Here is a 13,954-nt window from a genome sequence, read left to right as displayed (position 1 = left end):
GTAATCTACCCAGACGAGGGAGACTGCGTATAGTGCAGTGCTGCGAGATGTGGAGGCTGCTATATCTTTGTGTTGTAGCTTTGCCAGGTACTGACTTCGTGTTCGTATTATTTTTCTAGTGTATATAACATTCGTAGAGACTAAATTTCGGTAATTAATTGGAACTGCTATGGTGTTAACATTTTCAGAAACAGTAGCATTTCTTTGTTTTAAAAGTGCTATTAACTTTATAGGAAGCAACTTGGCAACAGTATTAATAAAACATAATTAGTTATTCTAACATAAACATAATGAAAAATAAAATCAAACAGTGGAAACTCCAGGTAGGAATGTCAACAGTATAGGAAAAGACAGATTGCTGCTTACCATAAAGAAAACACAGGTTGCAGACAGGTGCAGTTAAGACCCTCACTTATAGGTCTCAGTTATAGTGTGTGTGGGGGGGGGGGGGAGAGGGGGGGGTTACATTCAGTATTTAAAAGGGCAAATTGATGTAGGAAAAACTGCATCTGCACAAAATGACTTCTATTGTGCACTAATCTTTTAAATAATCAAGACAACACGTTGGGCATCCCAAAAGATGGTCGATATGACTTTTTCCACTGATGTGCGCATCCTAAATTTCTGTTGGACAGTGAGCTGGTGTGCTTGAATTCCATTCTTTGTCTTGCGGACTATGGTTCAGAATGATGAACCCAAGTTTCATCATACGTTAAAATCCTTTTTAGAAAAAGTTCACTCCCTTTCATAGTGTTCTTTAAAAGTCTGTACACACTCTGAGTGTCGTTGCTGTGTTAACCCTTTTGGGACTCACATAGCAACTTTTTTGTTGTACTGTTGTACTTGAGGTTGTTACTGATGAATTAAGAACTGTGCTAACTCTTACTGCAGCTGTGTCACCAATGTGGATAACGAGTGAGAGCTGATGCGTCAGCTGCCTGGCCAGGACTCTGCTTGTCAGTGTCTGAGGTTTGATTGTTTTGACTGTTCTGCACACTTATAAAAATTTCTATGGACCATAAAACTTTCACCATACAGTAAAAACATTTGGTGAAAGATTTTAGGTGGTTTTTAACTTTCAGAAAGCAAAAAATGGATCACTGAACATTATTCAACGAACAAGGAAACTTCAAGTGGTGACACTATCATTAAATGCAGTATTGAGGCTATAAACAAAAATTTTTATCGGTCAGCTGTTCTCAGCTCATCCCAGTGACGCCAACCTAAAGTAATGAAAGTACAAAACTTGTTCATTTCTACATAAGTAGTTCTATTTAAGTATTGAATGTCCTTCATAACTCATTCACACAATGTTCTTGTAACCCTCGAGCAAACGCACCTGTGTGTAAAGTGTGCCAATCACAAATATTATCTTTCACTGTTCCATTGTTTTACAATTGCAAGGCCGTGTCTAGACCTTCATTATTGCATCAGGTAACACAGTGACAAGTTGTGCTGTCATATATCAAAGTGATCAACAGTAATATAAAATTGACAGCGAGGTAGGTGAGAGGAAATTCAGAATTTTGAGCTAATAGCAGAGCCCACAATGAGGCAGTAGTATAAGAGATAATTAGCAATCAATAAGTGGTTGGCTGGAATCTGATGCAGCTAGAGGGGCTCATTACTCAGAGGTAACACTTGCTTACAGCAACAGAGTGATGTAATGAATGTTGTTATTGTTTAATGAAATAGTGGTAATGTAAGTTTATTTTATTGTTGTTGAATTAAACTTAGATTAAACTGTGATTTTGCTTGTACATATTTAACTTGATAACATAATGATGGGTAATATTTACATGGGTACAAAGTATGCCACATGCCCAATAGTGTTATAAAAATGGGATTGCTCGCTCTAGGCTTAAATAAGCAAGTCTGCAGTTCAGCACTTCTCATATGTGATGAGTAGTAATGTATCCTACTTCATAATATTATTCCATCCCAGATTTTCCATTTTGTAAGTATAAACAGTGATGTATGTAGGGGCTGAGGAAGATTTGTCCATTCCCCTGTGAAATAGGATTATTTTTTTCTGTTTGTTTCGATCTGTTTCAGAACTAAGTTTGTTTTGAAGCTACGTTTTTATAGATCATAGAACCAACAGTTACTAATGTGTTGTTTTTAAATCTTCACTCAGTGCAGTAACATCATTTTAAAGTCATGTGGAACAATCTGTTTGCAGTTGCATTGAATTATGGCATATTCAGGCGGAAAGACTTCAACGAGACAGCTCAGTACATAATGTTCTATGACATGGGAGCCAGCAGCACCACAGCAACAGTCGTCAGCTACCAGATAGTCAAGACTAAGGACCGTGGCTTCGTTGAGACTAACCCGCAGCTCGCCATACTGGGAGTTGGGTGAGACAGGGCTTCTTTTAGTTATTTTAAGTAATACAGTTGTCCATCAAGGTAACTCGCATTCTGTAAATTAGTTCTGAAAGGTATTAGAGTTAAATAGTTTGAATAGTGATACCCTTATGCACCTGCCTCGTTAAATATTCTTACGGAGCAGAACATTACGTCCACTGCCACCACGTTGACGAATGCAACCCAGTGATGTTGTGGACAAGTGATATGGTAAGGAACGTACAGTAAACCCCATTTTTACATTCCCACATTTTAAGTTTTCTGTTCTCTAGTTTATTTTTGTCGGTCCCAACAGGTATCCCATTCTCTCAGTAGAGTGCTTCCCTGCACCATTAGTGATTCCGTGTTAAAACATTTCTCGCATTTTAAGTTTTCTTGATATTATCATGACCTTTAACATTGATTTGCATACAGATTTCTGCAAAAAGTGCACCATACTCCTGCTCAGCCACCCTTGGAACAAAGCAGAAAATGCGTAATATACACAAAGATAATGATCATGCAATGTACCGGTATTGTGGTAAGCAAGATTTTTTGTCAGCATTTTGGGTCACAGCCTGCCTTAATGATGATCACAGTTTGACTATATTCTCTCTATAGTGCGTTTAAAATTAGTTGCAGCTTTTGACAGTTCAGTATGGAGCAAGTTTAGGAGAGCATAGTTGCGAGCTTGTGCTGAAAGCTTCAGCAAGCGACGATGATGACAGGCTTGCTTGGCGCGTAACCTGTCAGCTGCCCAAGCTGACCGAATTGCAGTCTTTCTCAAACGGTTTTATAGAAGCTAAACGGTAATAAACTCTGAGCCTCGCACGTCTTACAGCTTCATTCGTCAGCTTCATGATGAATTATCTGTTGTTTCGTTAATGGTCGTAGTTATGATATTTCAGCATTAGCTAAAGTACTGTAAGAAATTAAAGTTTGCAGTGAAAAATAGGGGTTGCTATGAATTTGCATTTGGTGTGTGTTTGGTCATATGTTGCTGCATATGAATTTTAGATTACATATTAAATTACTCTGTAAACCTTGAAGGATATTGCTATCTGTCTTCCATGTTGGGAAAAGGGAATGTATGTAAAGGGCTTAGTCACGAAAGAACTCACCAGTGAGAAAGCCAGAATGAAATATTCATAAATCCCTCGTATCTAATAAACTGTCAGAGATATCGAAACAAGATATTGGCAAATTATAGCACGCAGAGTATGTTGCCATATGATTAATATGTGAAACTTCCATATCTGCCATGATATTCAAGCAATTACAGATTTATTTAAAATGAAATGATGAAATTCTGAAGGATCATCAGTAGCCTGTGGAACAAGGATTGCTGTGGGTTTTGCAACAATATAAGGGAAGAAGGTGCACATTTCTTTTTATTCTGAGAATGGGCTGTATCATAACTATTGATGTGTGTTGCCCTCAGCTGCTAGCATAATAATATGCTGTTTCAGAATTCTGCCATAATTTCAACTGCATTAGAATGTTAGTGAGATGTATACCTGTAAACTGTGCTGTGTTTAGGCAAAAGAAGCAGATGTTAACACAGCAACAAGAGATGTAACATATTACTCAAAATTCGACACAGTCCTCCTTGAATCTCTCTCTCCTCCACTACATTCTTGGTATGGTTGACAACTTGACACTACTCCTGTCATGCAACATTTGCAATGACTTCTTTTGTCAGCATTTCAGCCTCACTGAGTGCAAATTTTCTGTTGCCACATTACTTTTCACCTAGGCCCATATATCCTCTGTTGAATTTAAATGAGCATGATGATGAAGGAATCCAGAATAAACCATGCTTTTTAGTGTTAGTCTTTTCGGCGACCTGGTAGTATGGAGTTTTTAGCTTGTACAGTACCACAAGTTCCATTAACTTCGCTTTACAAAAGATAGGTTAAACTTTATCCTGTCGAACATTTCTTTGTACCTAGGAAAAAATAGCCACTTCCTTCTGCTGCGTTATTGGACCTTAGTTCATCACAACCGAGAGGTATTGTGCATTTTCCATTACTATTATTGTGGAATTTGGAGGAATATTTTGCAACAGAACATAACCTTCACAGCTGGTGAACAAGTTCTTGCATGACAACTTTTATTGAGAATATCGTGTTCATAAGTGTTGTGTTGTTGTTACTAATGCAAAGCCAACACGAAACACTCGTTCACAATGCCCGACGACTGTAGAACTCTTCACGCCAGAAAATACCACTTCACAACAAGAGCTAATGAACATAGGTGCCTCTAATGCGTGATACCATGTGGTACAAATCAAACGGTGGAAAACCAGGGATGGAATGTAACAATATTAGTGAAGGAAAGTTGCTACTCACCATACAGCGGAGATGCTGAGTCGTGATAAGCACAACTAAAAGATTCACACAATAGCATTTGGCCATTAAGGCCTTTGTCAGCATTAGTCTCTCTCTCTCTCTCTCTCTCTCTCTCTCTCTCTCTCTCTCTCTCTCACACACACACGCACACACACGCACACACACACGCACGCGCGCGCGTCTACGGTCTCAGACTGAGGAGGAGAGCAGCTAAGGTAAACTTGCTCCAGAAGATAACTTCTCATAAGAATTCCTGTAGTGTCATACCAGATCCACAACTGATTTAGTGGTCTGAGATTGTGCAAGCCGTCCGGGGTAGTCAGAAAGTATCGGCTCGTTATACGCAAAGGTCGAGGAATTTGAACTATAAGGACAAACCTGTTTGAAGTTGAAATGCACTGGGACTGTTAGAGGGAGGTGTGATTACCTCTTGAAGTGCAGTTTTTGTGCATCTGCTGACTTTGGGGTGGGGAGCAGGCGAAAGAACCCATTCTTATGGAGTGCCCACTGGCAGTGTTTGGGTGGTGATCTGAGGACTCTACACAAAGTGGCTGAGACTGCTGTGGACAGGTTGTTAAATGTGAACAATTCTGGTTGATTGTAGATCATTTTGTATACTTCTACAACCCTACTAATTTGTGTGTTTTTATCCATTGTTTTGTGTGAAAATAATCTGGGACACATCTCAGAAAGAGCTGTGGTCTTACCTTGACAGTGGCTGAAATGGCACTAGTGTTTGTAGGATATGTAATGTTCGAACCTGAAAAAATTGTTAACCTTATGTGAGCTGATTGGAGACAAGTGTGATAACGTAGATAAGGACAACACAGTACCCTTCACATAGCAGACATGCTGCTAGAGTTTTTAAAAAACAATTTAGCAATGTATTTGGGCCCAGCATCACACCGGTACCCTGTTATTCGTTAATGGAAGTGAGCATTGTTGTCAGCCCGGAATGGGAACTGGAACTATAGTTTAGCTGATGGTAGCTTCAAATTTTCCAGATTTTCGTGCTGCCTCCTGTAAACAAATACACATTATGTGATCAAAAGTATCCGGACACCCCCAAAAACATAAGTTTTTCATATTCGGTGCATTGCACTGCCAGTTACTCCATATCAGTGACCTCAGTAGCCATTAGACATTGTGAGAGAGCATAATGGGGCACTCTGCATGAGTTGTGGACTTCCAACGTGGTCAAGTGATTGGGTGTCACGTGTGTCCTACATCTATATGTGAGATTTCCACACTACTAAACATCCCTAGGTCCACTGTTTTTGATGTGATAGTGAAGTGGATACGTGAAGGGACACATACTGCACAAAAGTGTACAGGCCGACCTCGTCTATTGACTGTCAGACTGCAGACAATTGAAGATGATCGTCATGTGTAACCGGCAGACATTTACCCAGACCATCACACAGGAATTCCAAACTGCATCAGGATCCACTGCAAATACTATGACATACGGGAGGTGAGAAAACTTGGATTTCATGGTTGAGCGGCTCTCATGTCACACATCATGTAGCTAAATGCCAGACACCTCACTTGGTGTAAGGAGCGTAAACATTTGACGATTGAACAGTGGAAAAAGTGGTATGGAGTGACAAATCACAGTACACAATGTGGCGATCCAATGGCAGGGTGTGGGTTTGGAGAATCCCCAGTGAAAGTCATCTGCCAGCGCGTGTAATGCCAACAGTAAAATTCGGAGGCGGTGGTGTTATGGTGTGGTCGTGTTTTTCATGGAGGGGGCTTGCACCCCCTTGTTCCGCGTGGCACTATCACAGCACAGGCTTACAATGATGTTTTAAGCACCTTCATGCTTCCCATTGTTGAAGAGCAATTTGGGGATGGCAATTGCATCTTTCAACACGATTGAGTACCTGTTCATAATGCACGGCCTGTGACGAAGGGGTTACACGACAATAACATCCCTGTAATGGACTGACCTGCACAAAGTCCTGATCTGAATCCTATAGGACACCTTTGGGATGTTTTGGAATGCCGACTTCGTTCCAGGCCTTACCTGTGGACATAGATATCTCCCGTCAGGGCAGCACTCGGTGAAGAATCGGCTGCCGTTCCCCAGTAAACCTGCCAGCACCTGATTCAATGTATGCTTGTGAGAGTGGAAGCTGTCATCAAGGCTAAGGGTGGGCCAACACCATATTGAATTCCAACATTACCGATGGAGGGCGCCACGAACTTGTAAGTCATTTTCACCCAGATGTCTGGATACTTTTGATCACATAGTGTGTTTTTTCTGTTATAAACAATACAAGTGAGACTGCAAATACAAAACAGGCCAAGCTCTTACTTTGAGCTACGTTTGTGATATGATATGATATGCTGACACTAATTTGACTCCTTCCACTGTCGTTACATGATCAAATGTCAAGAGAGTATTTATTAAAATTATAAACATCCAACCAGTTGCAATGAATAAAGAATTCTTTACCTAGGTTTCGACAAATATAAATTTGTCTTCTTCAGAAGGTGGCCATTTTACATTAGTAAGGACTAATGTACCATCCTCGTTTTTACAAATGTCGGCATAGATTCATTTGTCAAAAATGAAATATAGCCCTAGAATTAGGGTTTGTCACGTAAATATAAATTAGTACATGGGTTTTGCAGAGCTCACAACCGACTAATGTAAAATTGCCACCTTCTGAAGAAGACAAATGTATATTTGTCGAAACCTAGGTAAAGAATTCTTTATCCATTGCAACTGGTCGGCTGTTTATAATTTTATTACGTGGAACCGTTGCTGTTGTGCAGCTATGTTTAAAATACTAGAGTATTTATTGTTGGTCAAAATTAGTGTCTCATTCAATGTGAGAATTGTGCAGGGAAATGTGTAAACTGTATTTTTCACATTTTTTGCTATTAAAGAAAAATTCAGTAACTTGCATGTCAGTAATGTCAGGTGATAGAAGTTGCCCAGCTGTACTGTTAAATGTGAACACACAACGTGGTTTTACTGTACATGTGACTCCGCATCGTATTCCCCATTCCAGATTCGATCGAACATTGGGCGGCTTGGAGATGCAGCTACGCTTGCGCGACTACTTGGCGAAAAAGTTCAACGAGCAGGGAAAGACGAAGAGCGACGTGTTCAGCAGCCCCCGTGCCCTGGCGAAGCTTTTCAAGGAGGCTGGTCGATTGAAGAATGTGCTGAGTGCCAACGCCGAGCACTACGCACAGGTGAGCGCACCAGCTGTTAGGGCTCTCCGGTCCCTCGCATTTCAGTATTTCGGAACTTTCTTATCTGTCCGTTGGCCAGATTTCTGGCACCTTCTGGCTAGTCAGGTGTTGGGTATTTGTTCGGAATGGGTGATACTTGAAAGAACTTCTAAAATAACACTGCTACTGAATTGTATCTATTCAAATTAAAATATGTTCCATACTAGGCTGTTAAACATTTAGTAGGGTGCCAGTCACTGATAGAGAAGAGTTTTACCTGTTCACCTTGATTTTGCAGAGCATTGAGAAAACTGTTCATTTTTATTACAGGGCTTCCTACCTCTGGTTTGAAAGTTCACTAATTTTAACCAGACCTATACCAATTGTGCCTCATCAGAGTAATAGGTGGCCTCAGAGTTCAGTCTCGCTACGTGGGCACGGGGAGCTCTGTGTATATTCAGAGTGTTTCTAGCAGTGCCTCAGAGTTTCAGAACTTTTAATAGCAGTCATCACACATCAAAAGCCATGGCTGATTAAGAGTTCTGTCCGACCTGTGTGCTGTTAATGGTCTGAATGTATTCGTTCCTGCGGTAGTGTCAACAAGAGTGCCAACTGCCTAAGTTAAGCCCACATCTTACGATGCACTTACACTGTAAATCCCTGCAGCAGTGCCTCAAGCATGTGTGTTCGGAACTGCAGACTGGTTCGCATCAAATAGTTGCATGATAAATGCAGAAAATTCATGGCACGAATCCATGCACTCTTAGACGGCAGTAACATGCGAAACTAAAAGGAAAATGTCTGATTTCTTGTAAAGTCGTTAATTTGAATGAAACATTTATGAGAGCTTGAGGTTCATATTTATTAAGGTACTTTTGTTGTCATAACTTGGATATCACAGAGTTATATTGCTACCATTCTGAATTATGGGCTCAACTGTTAGTTTTATATTATGCCTCTTGCTTCTGCAACAATATATCTAAAGTGATTGTTGTGCAGCATTTTGGGTCAGGAGGATGCAGTTCGTTTTTGGAGCTATTGTCTTCGCTCGGTCGGTAACCCTTAGAATTAGAGCAAAATGACAATGAGAAACCAAACATCACATTCATCTCTGGCAAAGGGAAGATGGCAAGGGGAAATATTTTGTTAGAGAATTGAAGCCAGAAGATCTGAAAGAATTTTGGAATTATGAGAGATTGGACATGTCATTTTTTATGACAAGCTCCTGTGAGTGATACATGGAGGAATTTGCAGTAGTGCAAGAGGCAGTTTCATGTGTCCAGAAATAAGAATTCAACCATTTATTCATTCATTTTGTGAGCGGACTTTCTTGCTAACTATACCAAACTTCTCCTTTACTTGCTGAAATAAAGCAAAAGATGTAATCATATCAAATGTGAACCCTTATTGATTAAGGTGCTGTGTATACAAATTAAAAATAACACATGTAAAGCTACTTGCCTCTTTGCTCAGAAATAAGGCCACAAGGATTGTGAAGACAGTATTTTGAATGCTACTCACCATATAGCATAGATGTTGAATTGTAGATAGTCACAACAAAAATATGGTAAAACAAGTAAGCTTTCGGACAAAAAGGTCTTCTTCCTGATTAAACCACTCTCTCTCTCTCTCTCTCTCTCTCTCTCTCTCTCTCTCTCTCTCTCTCTCTCTCTCTCTCTCCCCCTCCCCCCCCCCCCCCCCCCTGCTCCCCTCTCCTACTGTCTCTGACTGCCAAGGCCAGACTGCGAGCAGCTGATTATGACGGGAGAAGCAATCAATCTGGGTGGTGGGGGCAAGGAGGAGGCTGGAAGAGGAGAAGGTTACGGGTGGGGGTTGGCAAAGTGCTGCTTATGGGAGCATACAGGGGTGAGGTGAGGAGAGGGTAGGGCAGCTACGTGCTTTCGGTAGGTTGGGGGGGGGGGGGGGGGAGGGGTTGCAGAGGCAATGGAAAAGGAGAAAAGTAAAAAGACTGTGGGGTGTGTTGGTGGAACAGGGGGCTTTGTAGTGCTGGAGTGGGAACAAGGAAGGGGACGTGGGGGTGAAGAACAGAGGCTAGGAGGGTTATTGAAACAGAGGATATATTGCAGGGAGAGTTTTGCACCTACACCTATTACTAATATTGTCATTACTCCATGCTGGATTTTCTATTGTCGACTTGTAAAGACATCTTTACTCACTGTACACATCGATTACGATACTCAATGCTTGTTTGGTCCACTCTCTTTCTATAATAAAAAGCATGCTGTACAGAGACTGCTTTTTCCAAACAGCTTGCATAAGAAAAGTCTGCTGGATGTATGAAAATTTCCTCACTAAGACATGCAGAAGTCTCTAGTATAAAAACTTGAAGTTGGCTGCTGCCCACAGATGTCAACTATGATGGTACTCAGTAAACAATAACGAGCACAAAGCATGCTCAGACTTCTCCCTTCTGCGCACATGTGCATCATCTACATCTATACTCTGCAAATCACTGTGAAGTGCATGGCAGAGTCTACATCCCATTGTACCAGTTGTTAGGATTTCTTCCCGTTCTGTTCACGAATGGAGCGTGTACAATAATTATTCTGATCTTATTCTCAAGATATCTCTGTGAGTGATATGTAGGGTATTGTTGTATATTCCTAGTCATCATTTAAAGACTGTTCCTGAAAATTTCTTAGTAGACTTTTGTTGGATGGTTAATGTCAGTCTTCAAGAGTCTGCTAGCTCACTTTCTTCAGTATCTCTTGACATTCACCCACGGGTCACAGACCTGTGACCATTCATGCTGCCCTTATCTGTATACTTTCAATATCCCTTCTTAGTCCCATTTAGTACAGGTTCCACACACTTGAGCAGCATTCAAGAACTAGTTGCACGAGTGATTTGTAAGCAAGCTCCTTTGAAGATTGATTGCACTTCCCCAGTATTCTACCAATAAATTAGTCTAAGACTTGCTTTACCCACGACTGTGCCTATGTGATCATTAAATTTCATTTCTGTACAAAGTGTTGCACCCAGGTATTTGTGTGAGTGGGCAGATTCCAGCAGTGATTCGCTGACGTTATAGTCATAGGATACGATGTTTTTTCATTTTGTGAAGTGTACAATTTTACATTTCTGGACATTTAAAAAAGCTGCCAGTCTTTGCATCACTTTGAAATCTTAGCAATATCTGACTGAATATTTATGCAGCTTCTTTCAGGTAGTACTCCATTATAGATAACTGCATCATCTTCAAAAAGTTTGAGGTTACAGTTAATACTGTCTGCAAGGCTGTTAATACACAACATGAACACCAAGGGTCCCAACACACTTCCCTGGGGCACACCCAAGTTACTTCTACATCTGATGATGTCTTTCCAGCCAAGATAACATGTTGTGTCCACCCTACCAAGAAGTCCTCAATTCGGTCACAAATTTCACTTGATACCCTATATGATTGTACTTTTGACAATAAGTGTGGGTGTGGTACTGAGTCAGATGCTTTTTGGAAATAAGTACTTTATGTACCTACCTACCTACCTTATGATTGAAGGCTTTCAGTATGTCAGCTTTGAGTGTTATTGCTGTCTACTGCATGTGTGCGGATTTGCAGGGGTTTAGAACTGGTATCTGTTTCTGAGAATGGGTAATGTCTGCTAATTCTCTTCATTCCATGTGCGCTATCGCCAGATGGCTGTCGTGCTATATCTGTACCATTTGTGGCAGACTGTCGTCTGACATGACCATTAGCTCATTCTGATGCCACAACAATATGTGCAGGCCCTGCCGTGTTCCCGTCAGGTCGATTGCAGAGCATGCACAGGATGGATTGCCTACGTGCTGTGTGGCCTTTTCCACATGTTCAGAGTGTGCACTTAGTGTATTCTACGGTCCGGCTGCCTGACTGCTCGTATCAGCTGTTTGCCTACTGTTGCCCAACTTTACCTGCCGGCAGGTGTTTTAGAGCTGGAACAACCTAGCCTGTGCGCAGAGTCATTCCGCTGTGCGAGTCATTCCGCCATTCCTGTGTGGAGGGGAGATGTGTTCACAGCTCCCGTTGTTGTGAAGAGCACTCGTGTATCCTAAAAGTGTGGTATACTGTAGGACAGTGAAGAGTCGAAATTTATCATTCAGCTTTTTGTGTAGTTGCTCGTGTTTGTCAAAAACAAATAAGAGAGTAATCTACTTAGTTGTGGTATAATCTTCTTTAGATATGAAAGCGACAAAAAGTTCTTGATGATGCTGAGTAACAGTTGTGCAGCTTCAAGGCTGACTCTACACGATACGATATGTTAGTGGTGTAAGAACTTCTAGTGTTTTACTCGATAATGGTGTGAAAGTTGAAATCCAGGTACTGCAAAGGAAAAATACAATAATAATTTATTCTTAGCTCGCAGCATAGTGGAATATGTGTAGTCAAACATTGTTTCAAAGCAGTTACGTGTAACCTGAGAAAATGTGTGGAGAAAAAGCAACCGGAAGTAGATTTATTGATACATGTACAAAGTGCTACAGTAATGTGAACAATTTCGCAAGCTTTGGTTCACTTTGTGGCCTGCACGGAATGTGTTTATAATGTAATAGGCTTGTGGAACCTGTTATTTGGTTTTAACTGGAGTGTGTAACTAATCACTTGTGATTAAAAGTTGAGCTAGTTTCTTGTATGGTAACTCTGTATTTTGAACTGAGAGCAACTACTTGCTGGTATGTGTCGTATACTAAACAACATTTGGCTAAGTGCTGTGTGTTCCACTCGGCTATAGAACAGGTTCTTTTTAAGTGTTATACTTGCAGCTGTGACAATGGCGCAATCCCAGTGAGTAGCGGCTCTCGGTGCAGAAAACAGTATTCGTGTAAATGCCTATCTTCAGTGGCTTGAAAACTGGCTAACGGTTCAAATGAAGAGTGAAAAAAATTATGAAGAGAACTAAATAATGCAAGCGTAAAAAAAAGGAAGAACCATTTTGTGTTGCGGCTTGAGAGGGGTTGGAGTGTGCTTCTTTTGCTTTTCAACCTACACAAACCTGCCACTGTCTCCTGTCCAATTAAGGGGAGAGGGAGCAGTAGTGTCTTAGTGCAGTACTGGAACTTCACCTCCAGAAAGTATCGTGTAGCCATTCAATCTCCTTTATAATTTTAGTTTTCTCAACTGAATTACCTATTTGCTGAAAGTAATTGTAAGGCTCAGGTGAAATATTTAAGGTAAATGATTCACTTTGTGAATACCTTTCATACTGGTGATTAGTTTGTTGTCAAATGCTTTATTAGCTTGAATGTATAGTTCCTCGTAATTATTTCATATATTGTGTTTTAAAGCACACTACGTTTTTATAATCTTATGACATGAAAAAAGCTCTTTTAAGCAGTCAGATTTTTTGACATAATTTGCTACTACACTGTGTATTTGTTAACGTTTGCAGGTGGAGGGTCTTTTGGACGATGTGGATTTCAAACTGCTGGTGACTCGTGACGATTTCGAAGAGCTGTGTGCGGATCTTTTTGATAGGATACAAAAGCCAGTAGAACAAGCTCTCAAGGCATCTGGGCTCGACATGAATGTCATCAGTCAGGTTTGTAGACTAGCAAAGTTTTTATTACCATATTACACTAATTAATTAGTTAGTTAATATAAATAACAGAAAATAATGGAGCAGACGTTCATGGGTTGTCCTCTCTCTCTGCCTCTGCCTCTCACTTTTTAATGCTGACAGGTAGATAGGTGTGGGTGGGAGGGATTCTCAGGACATACATTTGTGCATCTGCATGCATTAATTAGTAACTGGTTGAGCATGTGTCATTCTTAACTTTTGTTTAAATTGACTGTGTTTACAGTAACACAATGACTATAAACATGACATGTGGAGTTGCAGACTGGCACATCGAGAAAATTGTAACATAAATTTTCGGGCAAAGCCTTCTCCAGAAGAGAAATGCACACACGTTAGACAAGCAAGATTATCGCACATGCGATTGCTACCTCGGCATCTCTTCTTTGTGCCTGAACAGCTGCGTGGAAGAGGGCGAGGGTTGTGGGCCAAGAAACAGTAAATCATTTCTCATAATTTCTCTGAGACTAGCATGAGCTGAACATCTGATAAA

The 13,954-nt window shown here is 40.7% G+C and overlaps 1 protein-coding gene across 2 annotated transcripts in view; it reads left to right on the top strand.

Annotated features, from left to right (window-relative positions):
• Positions 1 to 13,954, top strand: part of LOC126210073 (hypoxia up-regulated protein 1) — a 108,050-nt gene that overhangs the window by 48,087 nt on the left and 46,009 nt on the right. For both annotated transcript variants that reach the window (XM_049939196.1, XM_049939195.1), the window contains exons 5-7: positions 2,183 to 2,360; positions 7,723 to 7,909; positions 13,276 to 13,425. In XM_049939196.1, coding sequence (XP_049795153.1) covers positions 2,183 to 2,360; positions 7,723 to 7,909; positions 13,276 to 13,425 — 515 coding nt within the window. The remainder of the gene's footprint in view (positions 1 to 2,182; positions 2,361 to 7,722; positions 7,910 to 13,275; positions 13,426 to 13,954) is intronic.

The sequence above is a fragment of the Schistocerca nitens genome, chromosome 10 (assembly GCF_023898315.1).
Source record: "Schistocerca nitens isolate TAMUIC-IGC-003100 chromosome 10, iqSchNite1.1, whole genome shotgun sequence".
In the NCBI taxonomy this organism is placed as follows: Eukaryota; Metazoa; Arthropoda; class Insecta; order Orthoptera; family Acrididae; genus Schistocerca; species Schistocerca nitens.
Note: the sequence above shows the minus strand (reverse complement) of the source record. Positions and strands in the feature narration are given on the sequence as shown.